The sequence below is a fragment of the Capsicum annuum genome, chromosome 10 (genome assembly GCF_002878395.1).
Source record: "Capsicum annuum cultivar UCD-10X-F1 chromosome 10, UCD10Xv1.1, whole genome shotgun sequence".
NCBI lineage: Eukaryota > Viridiplantae > Streptophyta > Magnoliopsida > Solanales > Solanaceae > Capsicum > Capsicum annuum.
This window is the reverse complement of record NC_061120.1, coordinates 306,597-326,847: the sequence shown is the minus strand read 5'-3', so window position 1 is coordinate 326,847 and position 20,251 is coordinate 306,597. Positions and strand designations below refer to the sequence as shown.

Below are 20,251 nucleotides of genomic sequence, written 5' to 3'. Positions count from 1 at the left end.
AACAACAACAACAACAACATACCCAGTGTAATCTCACAATCTCACAGGTGGGGCCCGGGGAGGGTTGAGCGTAAACAAATGTTCCCTTATCTTATAGAGATAGGGAGACTATTTCCTATAGACCCTCAACTTAAAATAGAGCATTTCCTAGAGGTTTGAAAAAGGGAATACAAAAAGAGAGCAATAACCATAACAAAATAATGTGAAATAGGAATAGTACGCAATATACAGAGGAAAGGTTCTTTGTTAAGAGGGGAAAAATGGTCAAGTTGTCTCTGTACTCTCCAAAATTTGAGCAATTTTGACTTTCCCTGGGCCCTTAAGAACAGGTCTAGTTTTTTGTCCTGACCCTAACAGAACTCCAATACTCCAATTTGAGAGTAAGTTTAAACTACAGTCAAGTTGAGGGGTAAATCTGGACCTTTTTAGGAGGGATTTGGATGTGTGGAGTCCACTTTTACGCCAGATTTCCTTTTGTGTCAAGGGAAAATATGAGATAATTTTACTAATATCAAGGGTATGAAACCGACCAAAATTTTAGCAATTTCGAATAGTACATGGCCAAATTTAGACCTTTTCCCTTGTTAGAATAAGTTGGCGTGGAGAATAACTTGCAATTGATGATGTTCAGCTAGTAGACTGCTTAGGCTCTTTGTTACTAGCCCTTCGGTCACAATTTTTCGGAGGCCCAGCATAGCCTTATCGCTGAGGAATACAATATTAGTGCTAGTTTAAAAAATAGAAGTTGCTTTTAGCCCCTAGTGATTAATGAATAGGGAGACCAGGGTTTAAATCCCAAGTAGAGCGGAAAAAGCTAGGTGGTTTTATATCATTTGCCAAAAGATTTGGTGGATAGAGTTACTGACACCTATTTTGGTGGGAGTCGGGAGGTAGCAAGCGTGTGAACAAGCCGACCTAGTTGCGATCATTATCAAAAACGAAAAGAGAGAAAGAAAGTTGACTTTTAGTCATCATTTTTTATTTTGTTTTTTTGAAGGCTTCCACAAAATGCTCTGAGCATTTTATGGATGCCTTAGCGGCAGTTATGCCTTTATGGTCAATTTAAGTCTGCTTATATAAATTCCACCATCTTTGGGTTCCTTAGGATACTCAATACTGATTTATATCTTTCTTCACAAAAAGGTGCATTACCAATTACTAGTATGTGTTAGCATGATGATGTAAATATTGTATATATTAATGTAACCATATATTGTTGTATATTAGTGTAATTACATAGATTTGATTTAGTAATTAAAGAGAATAATAGTGGCTTTAGTAGGCAGATTTGGTGGGATAGAATAACGGATTTAGAGGGATAGAAAAGCTGATCTTTAGGGATAGGAAAACGGATCTTTAGGGATGTAATCATTGAATATTTTTTATTTAATGGCAAGACTCTCAATATTGAAGGGCATTCAGCCAAAAATTGACATGGTATCAGAGTCTTCTCTTGGCTGTCTTGTTTCATAGAGTTCATTTGTTGTTCCTTTCAGTCTTTTTGGAAAATTTTGGTTTTTGTTGATTGTTCCTCGGCAATTAACACCTTGGACTTTGATCTTGGTTATTTTGGTTATTCTTTTTGAGTCAGTGTTTTTAGTTTTCATAAATATGACTTCTTATCAGTTTGAATCATTCAGTGTTCGTTTCACTGGCAAGAATTTTTTGTCATGGGAATTTCAGTTTCAGATATTTGTCACTGGAAAAGAACTATGGGGCCATATAGATAGAGTCGATCCTGCTCCTACTGATCCTACAAAGTTAGGTGAATGGAAGATTAAAGATGCTCGGGTGATGACATGGATTTTAGGGTCAATTGACCCTCTTATTGTTCTTAATCTCAGGCCTTACAAGACAGCTAAAGCCGTGTGGGATTATTTACAAAAAGTTTATAACCAAGATAATAGTTCCCGACGCTTTCACTTAGAGTATGAAATTGCTAATTACTCTCAAGGAGGTCTTTCTGTTCAGGATTATTTTTCTGGATTTCAGAACTTATGGGCTGAATTTACAGATATAGTTTATGCCAAAATACCTGCCAAATCTCTCTCTGTAATTCAACAAGTTCATGAGCAAAACAAGCGAGATCCATTTTTGATGAAGTTACGCTCTGAGTTTGAGAGTGTTCGCTCCCACTTGATAAATCGTGACCCGTCTCCCTTTTTGGATGTTTATTTTAGGGAATTACTTCGTGAAGAGCAGCGTTTTGTCACACAAAATGCTTTCAAGCAAGTTGATGATATTGTTGTTGCATTTGCTGCCCATGGTAAAGGAAAGGGTAGGGATATGACTAGAACTCAATGCTACAGTTGCAAGGGATATGGTCATATTGCTAGCAATTGTGGCAAGAAGTTTTGTAATTATTGCAAACAACAAGGACACATTATCATAGAGTGTCTCACACGCCCTCAAAACCGTAAGGTTAATGCTTTTCAAGCTGGGACAAATGGTTTCACTATTGAGAACTCATCTTCGGGACAAGTTCTTACTCCTGAAATGGTAAGACAAATGATTATGTCGGCCTTTTCAGCTTTAGGGTTAAAAGGTAATGATCTTGCATCTAATTTTTGGCTTGTTGATTCTGGAGCTTCCAATCATATGACCAACTCATCTAGTATGCTAAAAAATGTTCGTAAGTATCATGGTCCATCACAAATTCAAGTTGCCAATGGTAGTAATTTACCCATTACCAAGGTTGGGGATATTACTAAAACTTTCAACAATATTTTTGTGTCACCAAAGCTCTCCACTAGTCTTATTTCAGTTGGACAATTGGTAGATAACAATTGTGATGCGAATTTTTCTCGCAATGGTTGTCTTGTGCAGGATCAGGTGTTGGGGACGATAATTGTGAAGGGGCCTAAAGTTGGACGACTGTCTCCTATACACTTTTCCATTCCTTGTGTTCTATCATGCTTATACTTCAACACCTAGTAAGACTGAGGTATGGCATAAGCGCTTAGGACATCCAAATTCTATTGTGTTATCTCATTTATCAAATTCGGGTTTATTGGGGAAGAAAAATCAATTTTCCACTGCTTCCTTTGATTGTTCTACTTGTAAATTAGGCAAGAGTAAAATTCTTCCTTTTCCTAATTTTGGTAGTCATGCTACAAAGTGTTTTGATGTCATTCATAGTAATGTTTGGGGTATTTCACCAATTGTTTCTCATGCTCATTTCAAGTACTTTGTGACATTTATAGATGAGTATAGTCGATTTATGTGGGTATATTTTCTTCGTTCCAAATCTGAGGTATTTTCTATATTCAAGACATTTTTGGCCTATATTGAGACTCAATTTTCTACTTGCATCAAATTATTAAGATCTGGTTTTGGTGGAGAATATATGTCTTATGAGTTCCAAAATTTATTGCTTGAAAAAAGAATTGTCTCACAACACTCCTGTCCATATACACCACAACAAAATGGGGTTGCTGAACGTAAAAATCGTCATCTTTTAGATGTCACTCGTACTTTATTGCTTGAGTCCTCTGTTCCATCTAAGTATTGGGTGAAAGCTTTGTCTACTGCTTTTTTTTAATTAATAGATTACCATCTAAAGTCTTAAATTGGTGGGGGTGTATTCCTGTTATGATTCCGTATTCAATGTTCCGTGTTCCGGGTTCCATGTTTATTACGAATATGTGTGTTTTCCTCTGCTGTATATTCCTGCATTCCTGCTTTACTCTGTTTTATATTCCTTATGGGTGCCGTATCTATGTTATGTCATCTGCTTCTGTGCTGTACTATGTGTTTGTGTGATATCTCGTGACTTGAGCCGGGGGTCTTTCGGAAACAGCCTTTCTACTTCATCAGAGGTAGAGGTATGGACTGCGTACATCTTACCCCCCCCAGACCCCACTAAGTGGGAATACACTGGGTTTGTTGTTGTTGTTGTTGTTGCATCTAAAGTCTTAAATCTTGAATCTCCATATTTTCGTCTTTATCACAAAAATCCAAGATAATTTTCATACATTTGGTTGTATTTGTTTTGTGCATCTTCCTCCTTCTTAGCATAATAAACTTTCTGTTCAGTCTACTAAATGCGTTTTTATGGGTTATAGTACTTCACAGAAAGTTTTTCTCTGTTATGATCCATGTTCTAATAAATTTCATGTTTCTAGAAATGTTGTTTTCTTTGAGAATCAATATTTTTTTCCGACTCATGTTGAGTCATCTCCTGCTTCTCTTCTTCTTTCTACTTTTGAGGATTTGTCATCTTCTTCTAAGAGGTTCAAACCTGGATTTGTGTATGAACATCGGCGGCCAACTTTACCCCCTCCTGATATTGATCCGCCACCTGAAACTGCTCCATAACTAGAATCTGAGAATTCTTTAAGGCCTGCTCCTCTTGAGCCCACTTGGCAATCTACGAGAGTATCTTGTACTCCTAATTGGTATGGCTTTTCATCTACTTTATCCACCATTTCTGTTCCAACTTATTACTCACAAGCTTCCAAGCATGAATGTTGGCAAAAGACAATGGAAGAAGAACTTTCGTCTCGTAAAGAAAATGACACATGGGATATTGTTTCATGCTTTCGGCTCTTAAAGAAAATGACACATGGGATATTGTTTCATGTCCTTCAAATGTCCATCCAATTGAATGTAAATGGGTTTATTCAATTAAACTTCATTCTAATGGAACTCATGATAGGTACAAAGCTCGGTTGGTTGTTCTTGGTAACAAGCAGGAGTATGGTGTGAACTATGAAGAGACTTTTGCACTAGTAGCAAAAATGACGACGGTGCAAACTATTTACATCATCATGTTAACATCTCCTAGGAACATCTACTCGTGCATTATTCTTTCCTAGTGGTTCACCTATTCGTCTTAATGCTTTTAGTGATTCTGATTGGGCAAGATGTTCTGACGCTCGTCGTTCGGTTACTGGTTGGTGCATGTTTCTTGGAGAGTCTTTGATATCTTGGAAGAGTAAAAAGCAAGACTGCGTATCAAAATCTTCAACGGAGGCTGAATATCGAGCCATGTCTACTGCTTGCTCTGAGATTGTGTGGCTTTGTGGATTACTTGCTGAGATTGGATTTCCTCAATCTAATCCTACTCAATGCGGGAAGTGAGGTTGAGATGGTTTGGTCATGTGATGAGGAGAGGCACGGATGCCCCAGTTCATAAGTGTGAGAGGTTGGCCCTGGAAGGTTTCAAACGGGGTAGGGGTAGGCCGAAGAAATATTTTAGAGAAGTTATTAAACGTGACATGGAGAATTTACAGCTGACTGAGGACATGACCCTGGATAGGAAGATTTGGAGCAAAAGCATTAGGATAGAGGGGTAAGGGTGTGGACGAGTCGTAGTCAGTAGGTGTCCTCGGTTTGACAATGTGCAATTTGTTGTGGATGTTGTACCTATGTTATTTTATGGTGTCCTATGCTTTTGATGCTTTTGTATACTGCCTTTTATCTTGAGCCGGGGGTCCATCGGAAACAGCCTCTCTACTTCTTTAGAGGTAGTGGTATGGACTGCGTACAATCTACCCTCCCTAGACCCCACTTATGTGGGAAATACTGGGTTTATTGTTGTTGTTGTAATCCTACTCCTCTCCATGCTGACAATACAAGTGCTATTCAGATTGCTACTAAGCCGATTTATTATGAGCGGACCAAACACATCGAAGTAGACTGTCATTATATACGAGAAACTGTAGATAATGGTGTCATTACTCTTCCATACGTGTCTAGTGATTTTCAAATATCTGATGCATTTACAAAATCAATGGCACGACGACGACATCAGTTTCTAGTCGGCAAATTGATGCTTCTTGATCTACCAACATCAATTTGAGGGGGATGTTAACATGATGATGTAAATATTGTATATATTAATGCAACCATATATTGTTGTATATTAGTGTAATTACATAGATTTGATTTAGTAATTAAAGAGAATAATAGTGGCTTTAGTAGGCAGATTTGGTGGGATAGAATAGCGGATTTAGAGGGATAGAAAAGCTGATCTTTAGGGATATAAAGACGGATCTCTAGGGATGTAATCATTGAATATTTTCTATTTAATGGCAAGACTCTCAATATTGAGGGGCATTCAGTCGAAAATTGAAATTGATAGTATGGACTATTATGTGTTTCTTTGTACGACAAGTAGAATTAAACTAGCCCTGGTATGCCCTTGGTCTGTTTGATAACACCAGTAAAGCTTGTAAGCTGCCTAATACGATATAGTTTTTGTGGCACTAATGTTTGTTCAAATATGTTACTAATGTTATTTTAAGTTGTCAAAAGACCTATTGATTTTAATCTGTTAAGTGATATACTTTGCATTTGGGTTCATGATTCGAGCGTGTGGACTTCATCAATGAAATTGATTTTCCCAGTGCAGGTTCATATCTCATTAGCTGGGGACAAACACATGCGGGTCACATGGGTCACCAATGATGGAGCTTCTCCTTCTATTGTTGAATATGGAACATCCCCCGAAAAATATAGTGCTACAGCTCAAGGAGAAAGTACCAAGTACAGTTATCTATTATATAGTTCGGGAAAGATACATCACACTGTCATTGGACCATTGCAAGAAAATACCACTTACTTCTATAAATGTGGAGGCGAAGGTCCTGAATTCCAGCTGAAAACTCCACCGTCTAAGTTTCCAGTTACTTTTGCTGTGGCTGGTGATTTGGGCCAGACTGGATGGACTAAGTCAACTTTGGACCACATAGACCAATGCAAATACGATGTTCATTTGCTTCCTGGTGACCTTTCTTATGCTGATTATTTACAACATAGGTGGGATACATTTGGTCAACTCGTTCAGCCGCTCGCTAGTTCTAGGCCATGGATGGTGACACAAGGGAATCATGAAAAAGAAAGCATACCATTTCTAAAGGATGGGTTTGTCTCTTATAACTCAAGGTGGAAGATGCCATTTGAGGAGAGTGGATCCGCTTCAAATTTATACTATTCATTTGATGTTGCTGGGGTTCATTTCGTTATGCTCGGATCTTATACTCCTTATGATGAGTACTCTGATCAATATAGCTGGCTGAAGGTTAGATGAGCTCTCATTTATTCATAAAACTCTTTTTTTTGGAATAATTTAAGTTGCTTTTGTTTTATAGTTTCACATATGACATTTCAGGAAATTTCCAATCCTTAGGAAGTGCCAATAGGAAGCAGAAGACAACGTTGTTGCTTATATATACTTTTAGATCTGAAGATATTTTTGTCTATTGTCATATCAACGAAACTTTGGAGCTTACACGTAAAAAGAGCCTAGTATATGTGGTGAAGAGTGAATGACCTGGGGCATGTAGCTTTTGAAACAGTTAGACTAAGGACCTGTTTTGGACGTGAACCTTTTCCCCTTCTTTTATAAAAAAAAAATAAAAATCAAGAAAGTGTTTAGTTATACATTGGACTGATTTTTTGAAAAATATTGTGAAGATGAGTTTCACGTTTGAAAAATGGTTTTAACTAGTTTTTCAAGTAATTTTTTTTCCACTCGCAACTTGTATCTTTATTCAAGTTAAATGCATGTCGAAACACAACTTCAATTTCCAAATACTCTTTTTCAATTTTTTTTTTTCAAATATTACTTTAATTCAAGTATCACATTTTTTATGTCCAAACTCGTACTAAAAATCTATACTTTCCTGATTATTAGAGTCCAGCATGTTGATCTATATTGCTCGGACTGCTCAAATATTCCATTGTGTGCGTGTATGACAGTGGTGCATTTTGGAGAATCCGACACGGGTGTGGAGATAATTTTTGGAGAGTCCGAGCAACATAGATGTTGATTATGCTTAAATGGGGATTTCCCTACTGGTCGGAAAATGGGGAGTGGGTTGAGATCCAAAGTAGCTTCCTTATGTTATCTTCCTAAACCTACAGCTTTAGATACCGAAAGACCTACTTCTATTTGTATTTTTCATATTACCATTAGAAGTTTTCCTCCCAAACTAAAGCTATCTGCTTTTATCGGTATATTACTCTCTCCGTCTCATTGGATCTGCTGAACTTGAGCTGAGGATCTTTTGGAAACAGCCTCTCTACCTCAACGAGGTAGGGTATGGTCTGCGTATACTCTACCCTCTCCTCACTGGTGGGATTTCACTTGGTATGTTGTTGTGTTACTGTTTGGAGAGTCTAACCGTTCACTTTGACTATTATTTTCTCAATATTTGTAAAAAATTTAGAATCAGTAGCTATGTTGACTTTTAGTACTTTTCGTGTAGTTTTTGAATATATAAATTTTATTTTAAAATTTCTGGCGAATCTGTACCCTCTATCTAGAGTCAAAGTTAAGTGTTCTGACTCTTGTATTCCGAACCCCTTCACATAAATTGGTCAGAGGGAGTATTATATATGGAGAAAACTAAGAATCTCTTCACATTCAATACTTGTTTCAAACTCTCAGTGACCTTAAAAAAAAAAAAAAACTCACAGTGACCTAATTGCTAATTAGTTCAATTATGGACCTTGATCTGCAGGCTGATCTTCTAAAAGTGGATCGTAGAAGAACACCTTGGTTAGTTGTTCTATTCCACGTGCCATGGTATAATAGTAACAGAGCCCATCAAGGTGAAGGTGACGACATGATGTCATCTATGGAGCATTTGCTGTATGCTGCTGGTGTAGATATAGTGTTCGCTGGGCATGTTCATGCTTATGAACGCACGGTATGCCTGCATTGCTTATACTATTTCCCGTTGATTATTGTTTTACCTAATTGAGTGTTTCTTTTACAACAGAAACGAGTTTACAATGGTAAATCTGATCGTTGTGGTGCTGTCCACATTACAATTGGCGATGGAGGAAATAGAGAAGGCTTAGCTCACTGGTAAATATTCTTGTAGTAATTTCTCCGTCATGATCTTGAGCACATTAACCATTTACTGACAAGGTCTGTAGCACCGAATAATTGAATTCCTTAATAGTATATTTACATTTATTTTGCTCGGACTCTCCAAAATGTTGCGCCCTCGTGTCAGATTCTCCAAAAATGCACTATTTTTGGAGTATCGGACACGCACCCGTCGATATTTTGAAGAGTATGAGCAACATATATTTTCTGTTCTTGGGTTTAGCTCAGGAGTGTTTCCATTGTAGTTGAGTGAGTTTGACAAGGAGAAAAGTTTTTCAGTTAGGTTAAATTTAGAAACAAACTAGTTCCTTAAAAATCAGTAAAACGAATTCTCTTGTGAGAATAGAGAAAACAAGTTCTATAAGTGTCATTACAAGTTCGTTTGTCTTGTCTCCTCACCCTCGCACCTCCAACGCCCGCCACCCACGACTTCCCTTTCCCTACCCCAACCCCCAACCCCTAGTGTTCTCATAGATTACATATAAATGCCTTTGAGACTATTCTTTTTACTTATCAAACACAATATAATAAGTAGGAAAATCACTTTGTTTTTCAAGAAAATATTTTCCTTCGAATCACACTTCCACGCTTTGTGAAGCTGAAACGCCTCTTTGAACTGTTCTGGAAGCTTAATCAAGTAATACCCCATAGGGACGAGATGTTTCCTACTTGTTTTCTACTTCCCCCTTCATTTTGAGTTACAGAAGCGTGTCACTAGTCAGAAGATAGACGTAAGGTCTGCATGCGCACTGCCCTCCCCAGGCCTCACTTGTGAGATTATACTGACGATGTCTTTATTGTTACTCGTCCTAGCTACAAGATTCTCTTTTCCTGTTCTTTTGTGTTGATAACTGCAGTTAAAAACATACAGTAGAATCGTCATTTGAAATATGGAACGTTCTTTACATGTCTTGGCACCTTCAAAAGGTACAAACAGCCCCCACCAGAATGGTCGGTCTTCCGTGAAGCAAGCTTTGGTCATGGTGAACTTAAGATGGTTAATTCAACTCATGCCTATTGGAGTTGGCATAGGAACGAGGACGATGAATCAGTGCAATCCGATCAGGTTTGGCTAACCTCGTTGATTGGCTCAGGTTGCAATACTGGTGGAGGTAGCCATGACATGAGAAGGATTCTTATGGCCTCTTAGTCCCGACTGTCATCCGAACTCTCTTGGTCGGAATTACACGATGTACACTGTGATTTCTTTTTAATAGTAGATTTAATACCCTCGACTTTTTTGGTTTTACTTCTTTATATTTTGAATTTCGTTAGTAAAAATCTTGGCTTCGCCACTAGACTTGTAGATACATAGGTGATTTGTTTATATTATTGTTAAATTTCAAGCAGCATTAGTTTTTGTATATGTATTTTATTTGAAGAATCACTCAATTAGTGTACTATTTTCCACGGTGAAGGTACTTGAATGCTTTGATGTGAATAATGTCTTTTCACTGTCAAGAGTTTTCACTATACAAGTTCAGTTTAATATTTTTGGAGGACCATTGAACTTATGTGAAAAATCATCAAGAGTTTATGGGTGTGTTTGGTATGGAGGGAAATAAGTTTTTGAAAATTTTTCACGTTTGGTCGGCTTAATTGTTTTGGAAAATGTTTTCCAAATAGACTTATTTTCCTCAATTAAAGTAAATGACTTGCCTTTATGAGGTAAGGAAAACATTTTTCAAAATTCTCTTGTAGTGTCGCCATTTGACTCCCGGTCTTGACTCGAGTCCTAGGTCTAGACTCTTGATCTGGCCTCAATCTTGACTCTTGACCGCAATCTTGAGTAGGATCATGGTTGTTGACATCGACCTCAATTCAACAATCGAGATTGGCCCTAATTCGGCTCTTGACTAGGACTTGGGTTAGGGTCGGATCTTGAGCCAGTGTGGAGGTTGAGAGTTGAGTCTTGAGTCGGGGGTGGGCTCCAGCACCAGGCTCAATTTTGGGTGAAATTTTTTGGGTAGTCCTCTGACTGATTGGTTTGGTGGAGCCATTTTTCAAGTTAAATGGGAGAAACAACAGGAATTACGAGTTTTTTTCTACTTTTGGTGGGTGTTAGCCCACGGTTCGGGATGTGGGTTTAGGCCCCGAACTCGATATTGGGCGAAACTTCTGGAGCGGTCCTTTGGCGGCTTAATGAGTAGATCTGGTGTGTTTGACGGGGCCGGTGGAGCCATTTTCTAAGTCAAACGAGCAAAACATCAGAAATTATGAATTTTTTTGCGACTTTTGGTGGGTGTTAGCCAACGATTTCGAGGGTGGGCTTGGGCCCTGAGCCTGATTTTGGCGAAACTTTTCGAGAGGTTCTCCGATGGCCTATTGAGTGGATCTGATTGGTTTGGCGGGGTCGATGGAGCCATTTTCCAAGTCAAACGGGCTACACGGCAGGAATTGTGGGTTTTTTGTGATTTTCGGTGGGTGTTAGCCCACAATTAAGGGATGTGGGTGGGTGGGCTCGGGCCTCGAGCCTGATTTTGGGCAAAACTTCTCGGGCGGTCCCCTGACATCCTATTGAGTGGATCTGGTTGGTTTGGCGGGGCCGGTAGAGCTATTTTCCAAGTCAAATGGGCGAAAAAACAGGAATTGCGGGGTTTTTGCGACTTTCAGTGGGTGTTATAGCCTACGATTTGAGAAGGTGGGCTCGAGCTCTAGGCCCAATTTTAGGCGAAACTTCTCGGACGATCCCCTGGTATTGAGTGGATTTGGTTTGCTTGTAGAATCGATAGAGCCATTTTTCAAGTCAAACGGGCAAACAACATGAATTACGAGTTTTTTTTTTTTGCGACTTTCGGTTGGTATTAGGCCAAGGTTAGGGGGTGCGCCCAGGCCCTAGGATCGATTTTGGGTGAAACTTCTCGGACTGTCCCTTGGCGGTAAATTAAGTGGATCTGGTTGGTTTTGGGAGGGTGCGATGGAGCCATTCTCGAAGTCAAATAGGCAAAACGATAGGAATTGCAGGTTTTTTTGCGATATTCGGTGGGGTTTAGCCACGGTTCGAGGGGTGGACCTAGGCCTCAGACTTAATTTTGGTCGAAACTTCTCGGGCTGTCCTTGGGGGACATATTGAGTGAATCTAATTGGTTTGACAGGGCCGGTGGAGCCATTTTCCAAGTCAAACAGGGAAAAATAATAGGTCCACGGTTCTCAGGGTAGGCCTGGGGCTTGGGTGCGGTTTGGGCCAAAAATTATTCGGTGGCCACCTGAACGTGTTTTGAGTGGGTGGAGGTGGACCGGCGTGATTGGTCCATTTGGGTGGTCAAACGGGCGAAACGGTGGAACAAGCCATTTTTGGGCCAATTTGATAGGTGTTAGCCCACAGTTCTCGGGGTGGGTCTGGGGCCTGAGTGCAGTTTGGGCTGAAAATCAGTCGACGGCCCTCCGACAATATCTGAAGCAGGTGAGGGGGCCTGACAAGGTCAGCGTGGCCATTTGAGTGGTTAAACGATCGAAACGACTTGAACGGACTATTTTCGAGCTAATTCGTTGGGTGTTAGCCCACAGTTCTCGAGGTATGCCTAGGGTCCGGGTGTGAAATGAATCGAAAATCAACCTAGGCTCCTATGCAGGCTGAGGAGCGGGGGAGTGTGGGCCTTTGGGGTGGGCTGGGTTGGGCTGTTTGTGTGGTCAAACAGCCGAAACGGGCTATTTTTGGACTAAATCTTAAGTCGTAAAGAGCGCGCCCAAGAAGCTTTGTTCCAATACCATTCGGACACCTACACCCCCAACAATTCACACGCACGAAAAATCGCAAAAAAAATCCTCAATTTTTGATATTTCACTCATGTCTTAAAAATAAAGCTTCAGCTTCATCTGCCTCTCCAAAATAATACGACCCATTTAATAGGTCATCACAAGTACACCCAGGGGCGGAGCCAACCTTCTATTCGGAGGTTCGGCCGAACCCCCTTCGACGAAAAAATATACTATTTATACATAATTAAAATTATTTTTTATGTCGTTATAGTAGGTGTTAAACTCCCTTCGATTAAGTTTTCTTTGAATATGGAACTCCCTTAGGGGCCGTTTGGTAGAGTGTATTAAAATATTAATGCATGCATTAGTTTAATGTGTATTAGCAGTGCCTTGTTTGGTATACCTTTTTACCCTATGTATAACTAATGCAAGCATTGCAATCTATTGTGTATTGTATTACTAATACCTCAAAATCTATGGCATTAGTAATGCAATGGATCTAATGCATGCGTTAACATGCTTAACAACCCAATTACCCCTCAAAAAAAATTTCGCATTCTTTCCAACATATATATTGAAGGTATTATATAAAAAAAAAAATTAGAAATTATATAATTCATATTTTTTTTTAATACATCAAACCAAACAATGCATAAGAAAAATACAAACATAACTAATGCAAGCATAACTAACACAAGCATTACTAATACACCATATTTTATATTATTCTTATATACTCTACTAAACGACTCCTTAGTTAAAATCCTGAGTTTTTTTTGAATATGAAACCCCCTTCATTAAAATCCCGACTCCTCCTCTAAATACGCATAAAAATTTTCTCCCAAAACTCATTCGATCGCCCACACCCATCAATCCATTAGTTATGGATATATTTGACCAAGTTTAAGAAAAAAAAAAATATGACAGTACACATACCATTTGGCTCATTACCTAACACATGCCATTTTTTTCCCCTATGTAAATGACAAAAACAATACACAAAAGACAAAATTGTTCAAATGGCGTGTGGTGGATTGGTCAAATGGCTACCAACTCTATTTTTATAATTATGGTGTTCGGATGAATTTTTAACACCTCGGTTAGGTGCCCTATATATTTATCGTCTCTCACTAGCAATAGCAATATGTACGAAGTAAATCTGTTCATCAAAATTTAAGATAGATGGAAAGAAATTTCATGAAATTTGAATTTGAGACGTCGTCATTTTCCAACTAAACCAAATTGTATTCACTTTATTTAATATTCTTAAAGTTGAAAGTAGAATTGGAGTTGTGTTTGACCATAGTATATTTAAAAATATTATAGACATTAGATGTACTTTCTTATAAAGTGATATGAAAAATTGAAGTTCCAAAAAAGTGAAAACGCCTGTTTTTCAAAAAATCAAAAATTATGAAAACATATTTCGGAGTACGTTTTTTAACTTTATAGTCAAATAAGTATTTCAAAATAAAATGAAAATATATTTTAAAAAATTATGAATAATATTTATGGCCAAACATCTACTAAGTTCATTTGAATATTTTTGACAATATTACCCTTGCACACTTCTTCTTTTCTGTTGAAAATTAACTAGATATAAGTGTCATTTAACGAAAAAAACAAGGACAATTTAGACAAGTACAACAGACAAGATGGAGGTTAGGTAATAACATGTGACTTTTGGCTTTTTGACCAAATTAATTATCACCTACAAAAACTTATATTAGGTTCATTTGATATTACTTTCTCCGTACTATTTTATTCGTTTTAAATTATCTAATTTAATTTTTTATTTTAATTATCATTTTTCATTAATAAAGGTAGAGATAATTTTTTATCTTTTTTTACCCTTAGTATTAATTATTTATCTCTAAAATAAAATATAAATATTATTTAATAGGAGTACTATGATAAAGTAGCCATATTATTAATTATTTTTCTGAATTAATATGCAATATTAAATTAGAACGAGTAAAATGAAATGGATGGAGTATAGAGTATAAAATCAATACTTACTCCATTTCATTTTATGTATTGTCATTTTTGTTTTAATTCGTTTTAAAAAGAATGCCATTTTTTTTTTATTTAACAACTGTTTAATGACATTATTTCTATTTTATTTTTATTGGATTTCACTTAATAAGAAAATATCATAAAAAATTAAATATTAAAGTGATTTTAAGAGGGATAATTTTGTAAATTTTATAAAGTCGTCATCTATTTCTTAAATTTCATGTCCGATTAAATGGCGATACATAAAATGAGATAAATGCAGTATTAAAACATTTAAAATCTACACAAAAATTATTATAAATTATTATTTTATTTTTAAAATGATGAAAAACTACGTATAAAATTTTATTGTTCGACTCTCGAAAAGAAAATTATGAGAACTAAAATGAAACGGAGTGAGGTAAACAATAGACTTTTTGGCATTTTGACTAATTCCCACTTGCAAAAATACCAACTTTTCAAGTTTTACCCACCAAGATCCTTTAAAAATTGAATCTTTTTTTTTTTTTTTTTCATTCTTGATCTATCAAATTTTTCGTCAAAATTCATCAAGATTCAATTTTTTCCAAAACCCCATTTGATAAAAATGCATGATTTTTGCTTTACAATTCCATATGGATTAATTCTTTTGTGTGGTGGAATTATTGGATATGTTAAAAGAGGGAGCTTAGCTTCATTAGGTGGAGGTTTGGGTACTGGTTTTTTGCTTATTTTAGCTGCTTATTTGAGTCTTCAAGCATTTCACAAACGCAAAAATTCTTATTTTGCTTTGATTCTTGAAACAGGTATATATAGTTTTTTTTTCATTTCCTTGAATATTAATTTCTTGTCTCAATTTAAGTGGCACCGTTTGACTTAGATACTTTTGAAACTTGTGTCTAAAATAATCATTATATATTAAAGTTGCTTTCATGTGATCGGGAGGTCACGGGTTCAAGCTTTGAAAGTCTCTGGCAGAAATGCTAGGTAACTGCGTATGATACGCCCTTGGGTGGAGCCCTTCCCAGATGCATAGTGGTAGCTTTAGTGCACCGGGATGCCTTTTTTATATTTGTGTGGTTATAGATCATTGCATTAAGGATAAAATGAAAATTTTAAAGTTAAATTGTTTTTAATTATAAGAGTAAAGCTTCTAGTACCTCTGAACTATGACCAAATTTGGTACGACACACTCCAACTTCACAGACGTCCTGTTACCCCAGAACTAAATTTTAGTATATTTTTGTCAATCTTTTTAGCTGATGTGGTACTTTTTGTCCATCTTTTTAGCTGGCGTGGAACCTTTGACGTGGGCCTCATTTTATATAATAAGAGTGTCACGTCAGCACAAAAGGGTTACAAAAGTACTGTAAAATTGAGTTCGGGTGGTAATCATTGCATCAAGGGTAAAAGGAGAATTTTAAAATTAAATTGTTTGTAATTATAGTGAGACGACAATCTCTCTTGAGCCGGGGGTCTATCGGAAACAGCCTCTCTACTTCTTCGGAGGTAGTGGTATGGACTGCGTACATTTCACCATCCCCAGACCTCATTGTGTGGGAATATACTGGGTTGTTGTTGTTGTTGTTGTATAGTGAGACGACAATCTTGTTTTGGGAGAGACTAAGTGGAACGGGTGCCTCGTAAAATGGGATGGAGGGAGTATTATATTTGCAGGTATAGAAGAAATTCAGAAAGTTTAAAGTTGAAATATTGTACCCTTTTACTCTTTTGTAAGTGTAAATATAATGAAAGTTGATGTTATATGAAAATCTTCAATCATAAAAGGATCAGTAGAGGGTTTGTGGATAGGAGTTCAACCGTTATAGTAGGGAAGAGTGCTTTGTTTGTATCTGTGCTTGGAGTTTCTTGTTCATGGTGTTTCGGTGATGTCTATGATTTTGGATAGATCGTGTATAGGAGTACCTTGTGGGTGTCTTATTTCCTTTATTATCTAGTTGTGTGTTTTGTTTGTTATAGTATTATACGTCCTGAGCCGTGGGTCTATCGGAAACAACCTCTCTACTTCATCCAAGGTAGTGGTAGGGACTGCGTACACTTTACTCTTCCCAGACCCCACTTTGTGGGAATACACTAGGTATGTTGTTCTAGAAGTATCTGTAGAATTGAAGTTAGTGGGCTAAAAAGGGTTGTGTAGTGAGATGATGGGGATTTCTTCACCCTTAATCAGAGATCTCGGTTACAGTTCTTTGGTATGGAGACCCCTTATTCAAAGGTGGATCCAAAATTTGAACTTTATGTGTTCCTTTATAGTTATTTTGTTGTTGCTACTGCTCTCATTTCTGCATTTCATTTTCCTAACTGCTTGGATATGCTTTATTTTAAATCGATGGTCTATCAGAAATAACCTTTCTATCTCTACGAGCAGAGGTGGAGCCAGGATTTCTATTGAGGGGGTTCAAAATCTGAAAAAAAAAAAAAAACTCACCGAAGGGGGTTCAACATCTACAATGTATACATAAAAATCATTTTAATCATGTAATAACAGTATAATTTTCTGTCTAAAGGTTTGGACGAACCCCCTATTACTAGGCTGGCTCCGCCTCTGTCTACGAGGTGGGGATAAGGGCGGCGTACACAATACCCTCACCAGACCCCACTTTTGGAATCGCGCTTGTCGTGTTGTTGTTGGTCACTTGCAGCCTATATATAGATATGTTGATGCATAGTGGAGTCTGATTCTATTTACTGTATAAAGGTTTGATTTTTGCTGCTCTGCTTTGTTCTTGATTGTTTGTCTTTCTGTTTCGTAAAGTTCCGTGCGAGTTTGTATGGTTTCCAGCAGAGGATAAAATATCGGGACTGGATAGTTTTTATTCCTTTATGATACTTTTATAGGATAGTTTAACTGTTTAGCAACTTCTTGTGGTAGCTTTGCTTATTTTTCATGTTACATTTCATTTATCTATTTGTTTGATAGCATTGCGATTTGGACCTTCTCGAAATGAGAAATTCTTGGTTGTTCGGCTATGTGAAAAACTGATGGGTGGATTTCGTTCTAATAAGTACTGAACCGGTGTAGGATTTATCTATTGTCGTTCTGAACTTACTTGGATCAAATAGAAAGAAAATGATTATCTATCCATACTTTGCGTCCATGTGCCCTTTTATCTCATACTTTTTATTTGTCGAAATGACAATGTGCAATGTCGATCATGCTACGGTCATGGTAAAAGTAAATGAAGAGTCACAACATCCTTGGCGTGGATCCTTCTCATAGTCTTGGTTGTTTTCCGCAGTATCAAGTTCGATCCGCTGTTTCCACGTGCGATTTAAAAGAAGTGTAGACAAGTAACTCAATATTTCTGAGGGTTGGAACGAAAACTTGTTTGCGAAGTCCAGATTTTCTGAGAGTTTCCTACCTATGTTGTGGCCTAAGTTGCGCGACTCTTCACTGTCGATGTCGTACCCGTGTCGGATTCTTCAAAAATACACTACTTTTAGCGAATCCAACACGCACCCGATGACATTTTTGACGAGTCCAAGCAACATAGGTTGTGGCTTTTCATGCTGTTTCTTTTTCGTCATAGTTATACTTTGTAAAAATAGACGATGTGTGGAAAATGTGTTATGTTTTTGTTTCTTCGGGTGTCGGAATGATCGTATTTTGATTCAGAAAGGTAGTAATGAAAGTTTCATTACTTTTTCGTGCAATCGCGTTGACTTTCCTTTGTTATTTTGTCTGGAAAAATTATCTCCGCTCACTTTTATTTGGTGTGGAACAGTTTGTGCTGCTGTGTTAACGTGGGTCATGGGACAGCGGTACATGCAAACTTCAAAGATAATGCCCGCGGGTATTGTTGCTGGTATCAGGTAACTCGAAATAGAAATCACGCCATACAAGTCGTGTTGTTAACTTACTTCGTGGTAGTTTTTCATTTATCTGTTGTGTAACTGGTAAAGTTGCTGCCCTGTGACCAAGAGGTCACGGGTTCAAGCCTTGGAAACAGCCTCTGGCAGAAATGCAAGGTAAGGCTGCGTACGATACACCCTTGTGGTGGGGCCCTTCCCCGACCGCGCATAGCGGTAGCTTTAGTGCACCGGGCTGCCCTTTTTTTTCGTTCATAAGTATATCAGATTTGTCTGGCATGTTCATTTGATGCATATTACGTATAATATGTGAAGTTGCTTTATCCTAGAGCGTCATATGTTACGTTTCATTTTGTATTCTCCAAAAATACACTATTTTTGGCTAATCCGACACACCCGCTGACATTTTTGAAGAGTCCGAGCAACATAGAGATATTCTAAGGATCATCCATCTCTTTTATTACGATTACCTGAAGTTTGCTTCAGGTAATCATGCAGAATATGTACTAATCGCGTATTCTCGAGCTGTCTGAACTATGTATTTATTATAGTATTGTAGTAACTTGAACCATTACCTTCCCTTTTATGTTCTCCCGTGATGGTACGCGGATTCTCGAGGGCCCTAGCTCCCCCGTTCCAGAACCTTGACCTCGGGTTGCAGTGTCGGTTTTTCATTTTTTTGGGCTAGTACAGGGGGTCATAGGTTCATAGTCCAGGGAAGAATACTGCCATTAAATGATCAAATATGATACTCTCTCCGGCCCATTTTATGTGTCGTCATTTGACCGGACACGGAGTTTTAGAAATAATGATGAGTTTGTGGTGTTAAATATGTCACGTGAAAAGTTAGTATTAATGAGTTGCCAGAAAAAGGAAAGGGACGTTCTTTTAAAATGGACTAAAAAGGAAAATCGGACAAACAAATTGAAACCGAGGGAGTAATTGATCGTGGATTGCACCTAACAGTTTGACCTAATGGTGAATGATGTTTGTGCAACCCGGTTGGAGGTAGCAGGTATCCGATGGAAAGGTCAAGGCGTGCACAGATGAATCCAGATACCATTGTTGTCAAAATAAGTGTGACGTAGACACTAGGCAGTCTATCCAGATGCAAACAGTTTTCATACTTAATTTCCTTTTCGTTATTGGTTCGTGGGTAATCTGTTTGTTCATATCTTGCGAAGAATATTGTCAGGAAAATCGCCAATGCTGACCCGATATCTTCTTTTGCAGTGTGATAATGACTGGATTTTACCTGTATAAGATCGCCAGGGGCGGAAACCACTTCCCATCTAAAGCCGAGTAATGGCATTTCACTATAGCCGCGGTTCCAGCTCCAGACTCTGTAACGAGAAGAACTGGATTCTTTTCGCGGATTATTGTATACAGTTATACTCTATTTTATGTCGTCGTTGAACTGAACAGCATTGTATCGATGAGTAGAATTCGAGTTTGTGATACTCCTCATGGCATTTTGTCTTTGCTTCAGTATTTGAATTTGCAAGTAAATAGAAAAAGATTGAGCTGAGGGTCTATCGGAAACAGCCTCTCTACTTCTTCGGAGGTAGCAGTATGGACTGCATACATCTTACTCTTTCCAGGCTCCACATTGTGGGAATACACTGGGTTTGTTGTTGTTGTATTGTTACATAATAATAAGTCACAAATATGTGAACAATTAGAAATGCAGGCTTAGGTTGTATTGTATACAGACCATAAGGCTATAGCCTGATCCTCTTCGAAATTCGGCGCGCATCAGACTCTCTTTTTTCGGCGAATATGTGAACAATGATGAGGTCTTAGGTTCATATTTAGGTGACTTTCTTTTCATCCATTATCACTTATCCAATGTAATCCCGCAAGTGAGGATAGAGCGTACGCTGC

The 20,251-nt window shown here is 37.8% G+C and overlaps 2 protein-coding genes across 2 annotated transcripts; both read left to right on the top strand.

Moving 5' to 3' along the window:
- Window positions 1-6,355: 6,355 nt before the first annotated feature.
- LOC107845484 (purple acid phosphatase 18) lies at window positions 6,356-10,259 on the top strand (the record flags this gene model as incomplete). The annotated part of the gene is given in 4 exon segments (XM_047398320.1): window positions 6,356-7,024; window positions 8,469-8,657; window positions 8,730-8,818; window positions 9,770-10,259. Coding segments are annotated over 4 exon segments (1,170 nt in total), but the record flags the coding sequence as incomplete, so codon positions are not given.
- A 4,673-nt stretch (window positions 10,260-14,932) lies between these two features.
- LOC107845483 (protein FATTY ACID EXPORT 5) lies at window positions 14,933-19,902 on the top strand. The gene is made up of 3 exons (XM_016689834.2): window positions 14,933-15,342; window positions 18,283-18,370; window positions 19,601-19,902. Exons 1-3 carry the CDS (start codon window positions 15,144-15,146, stop codon window positions 19,671-19,673), a joined length of 360 nt encoding a protein of 119 aa, XP_016545320.1. The 5' UTR covers window positions 14,933-15,143; the 3' UTR covers window positions 19,674-19,902.
- The last annotated feature ends 349 nt before the right edge of the window (window positions 19,903-20,251 follow it).

Bases quoted from the DNA above. Each gene is read 5' to 3' on its own strand.
- LOC107845483 (XM_016689834.2), top strand. From the start codon at position 15,144: ATGCATGATTTTTGCTTTACAATTCCATATGGATTAATTCTTTTGTGT. The intron at 15,343-18,282 runs GTATATATAGTT...GGTGTGGAACAG, and splicing joins TGCTTTGATTCTTGAAACAG to TTTGTGCTGCTGTGTTAACG. The intron at 18,371-19,600 runs GTAACTCGAAAT...CTTCTTTTGCAG, and splicing joins GGTATTGTTGCTGGTATCAG to TGTGATAATGACTGGATTTT.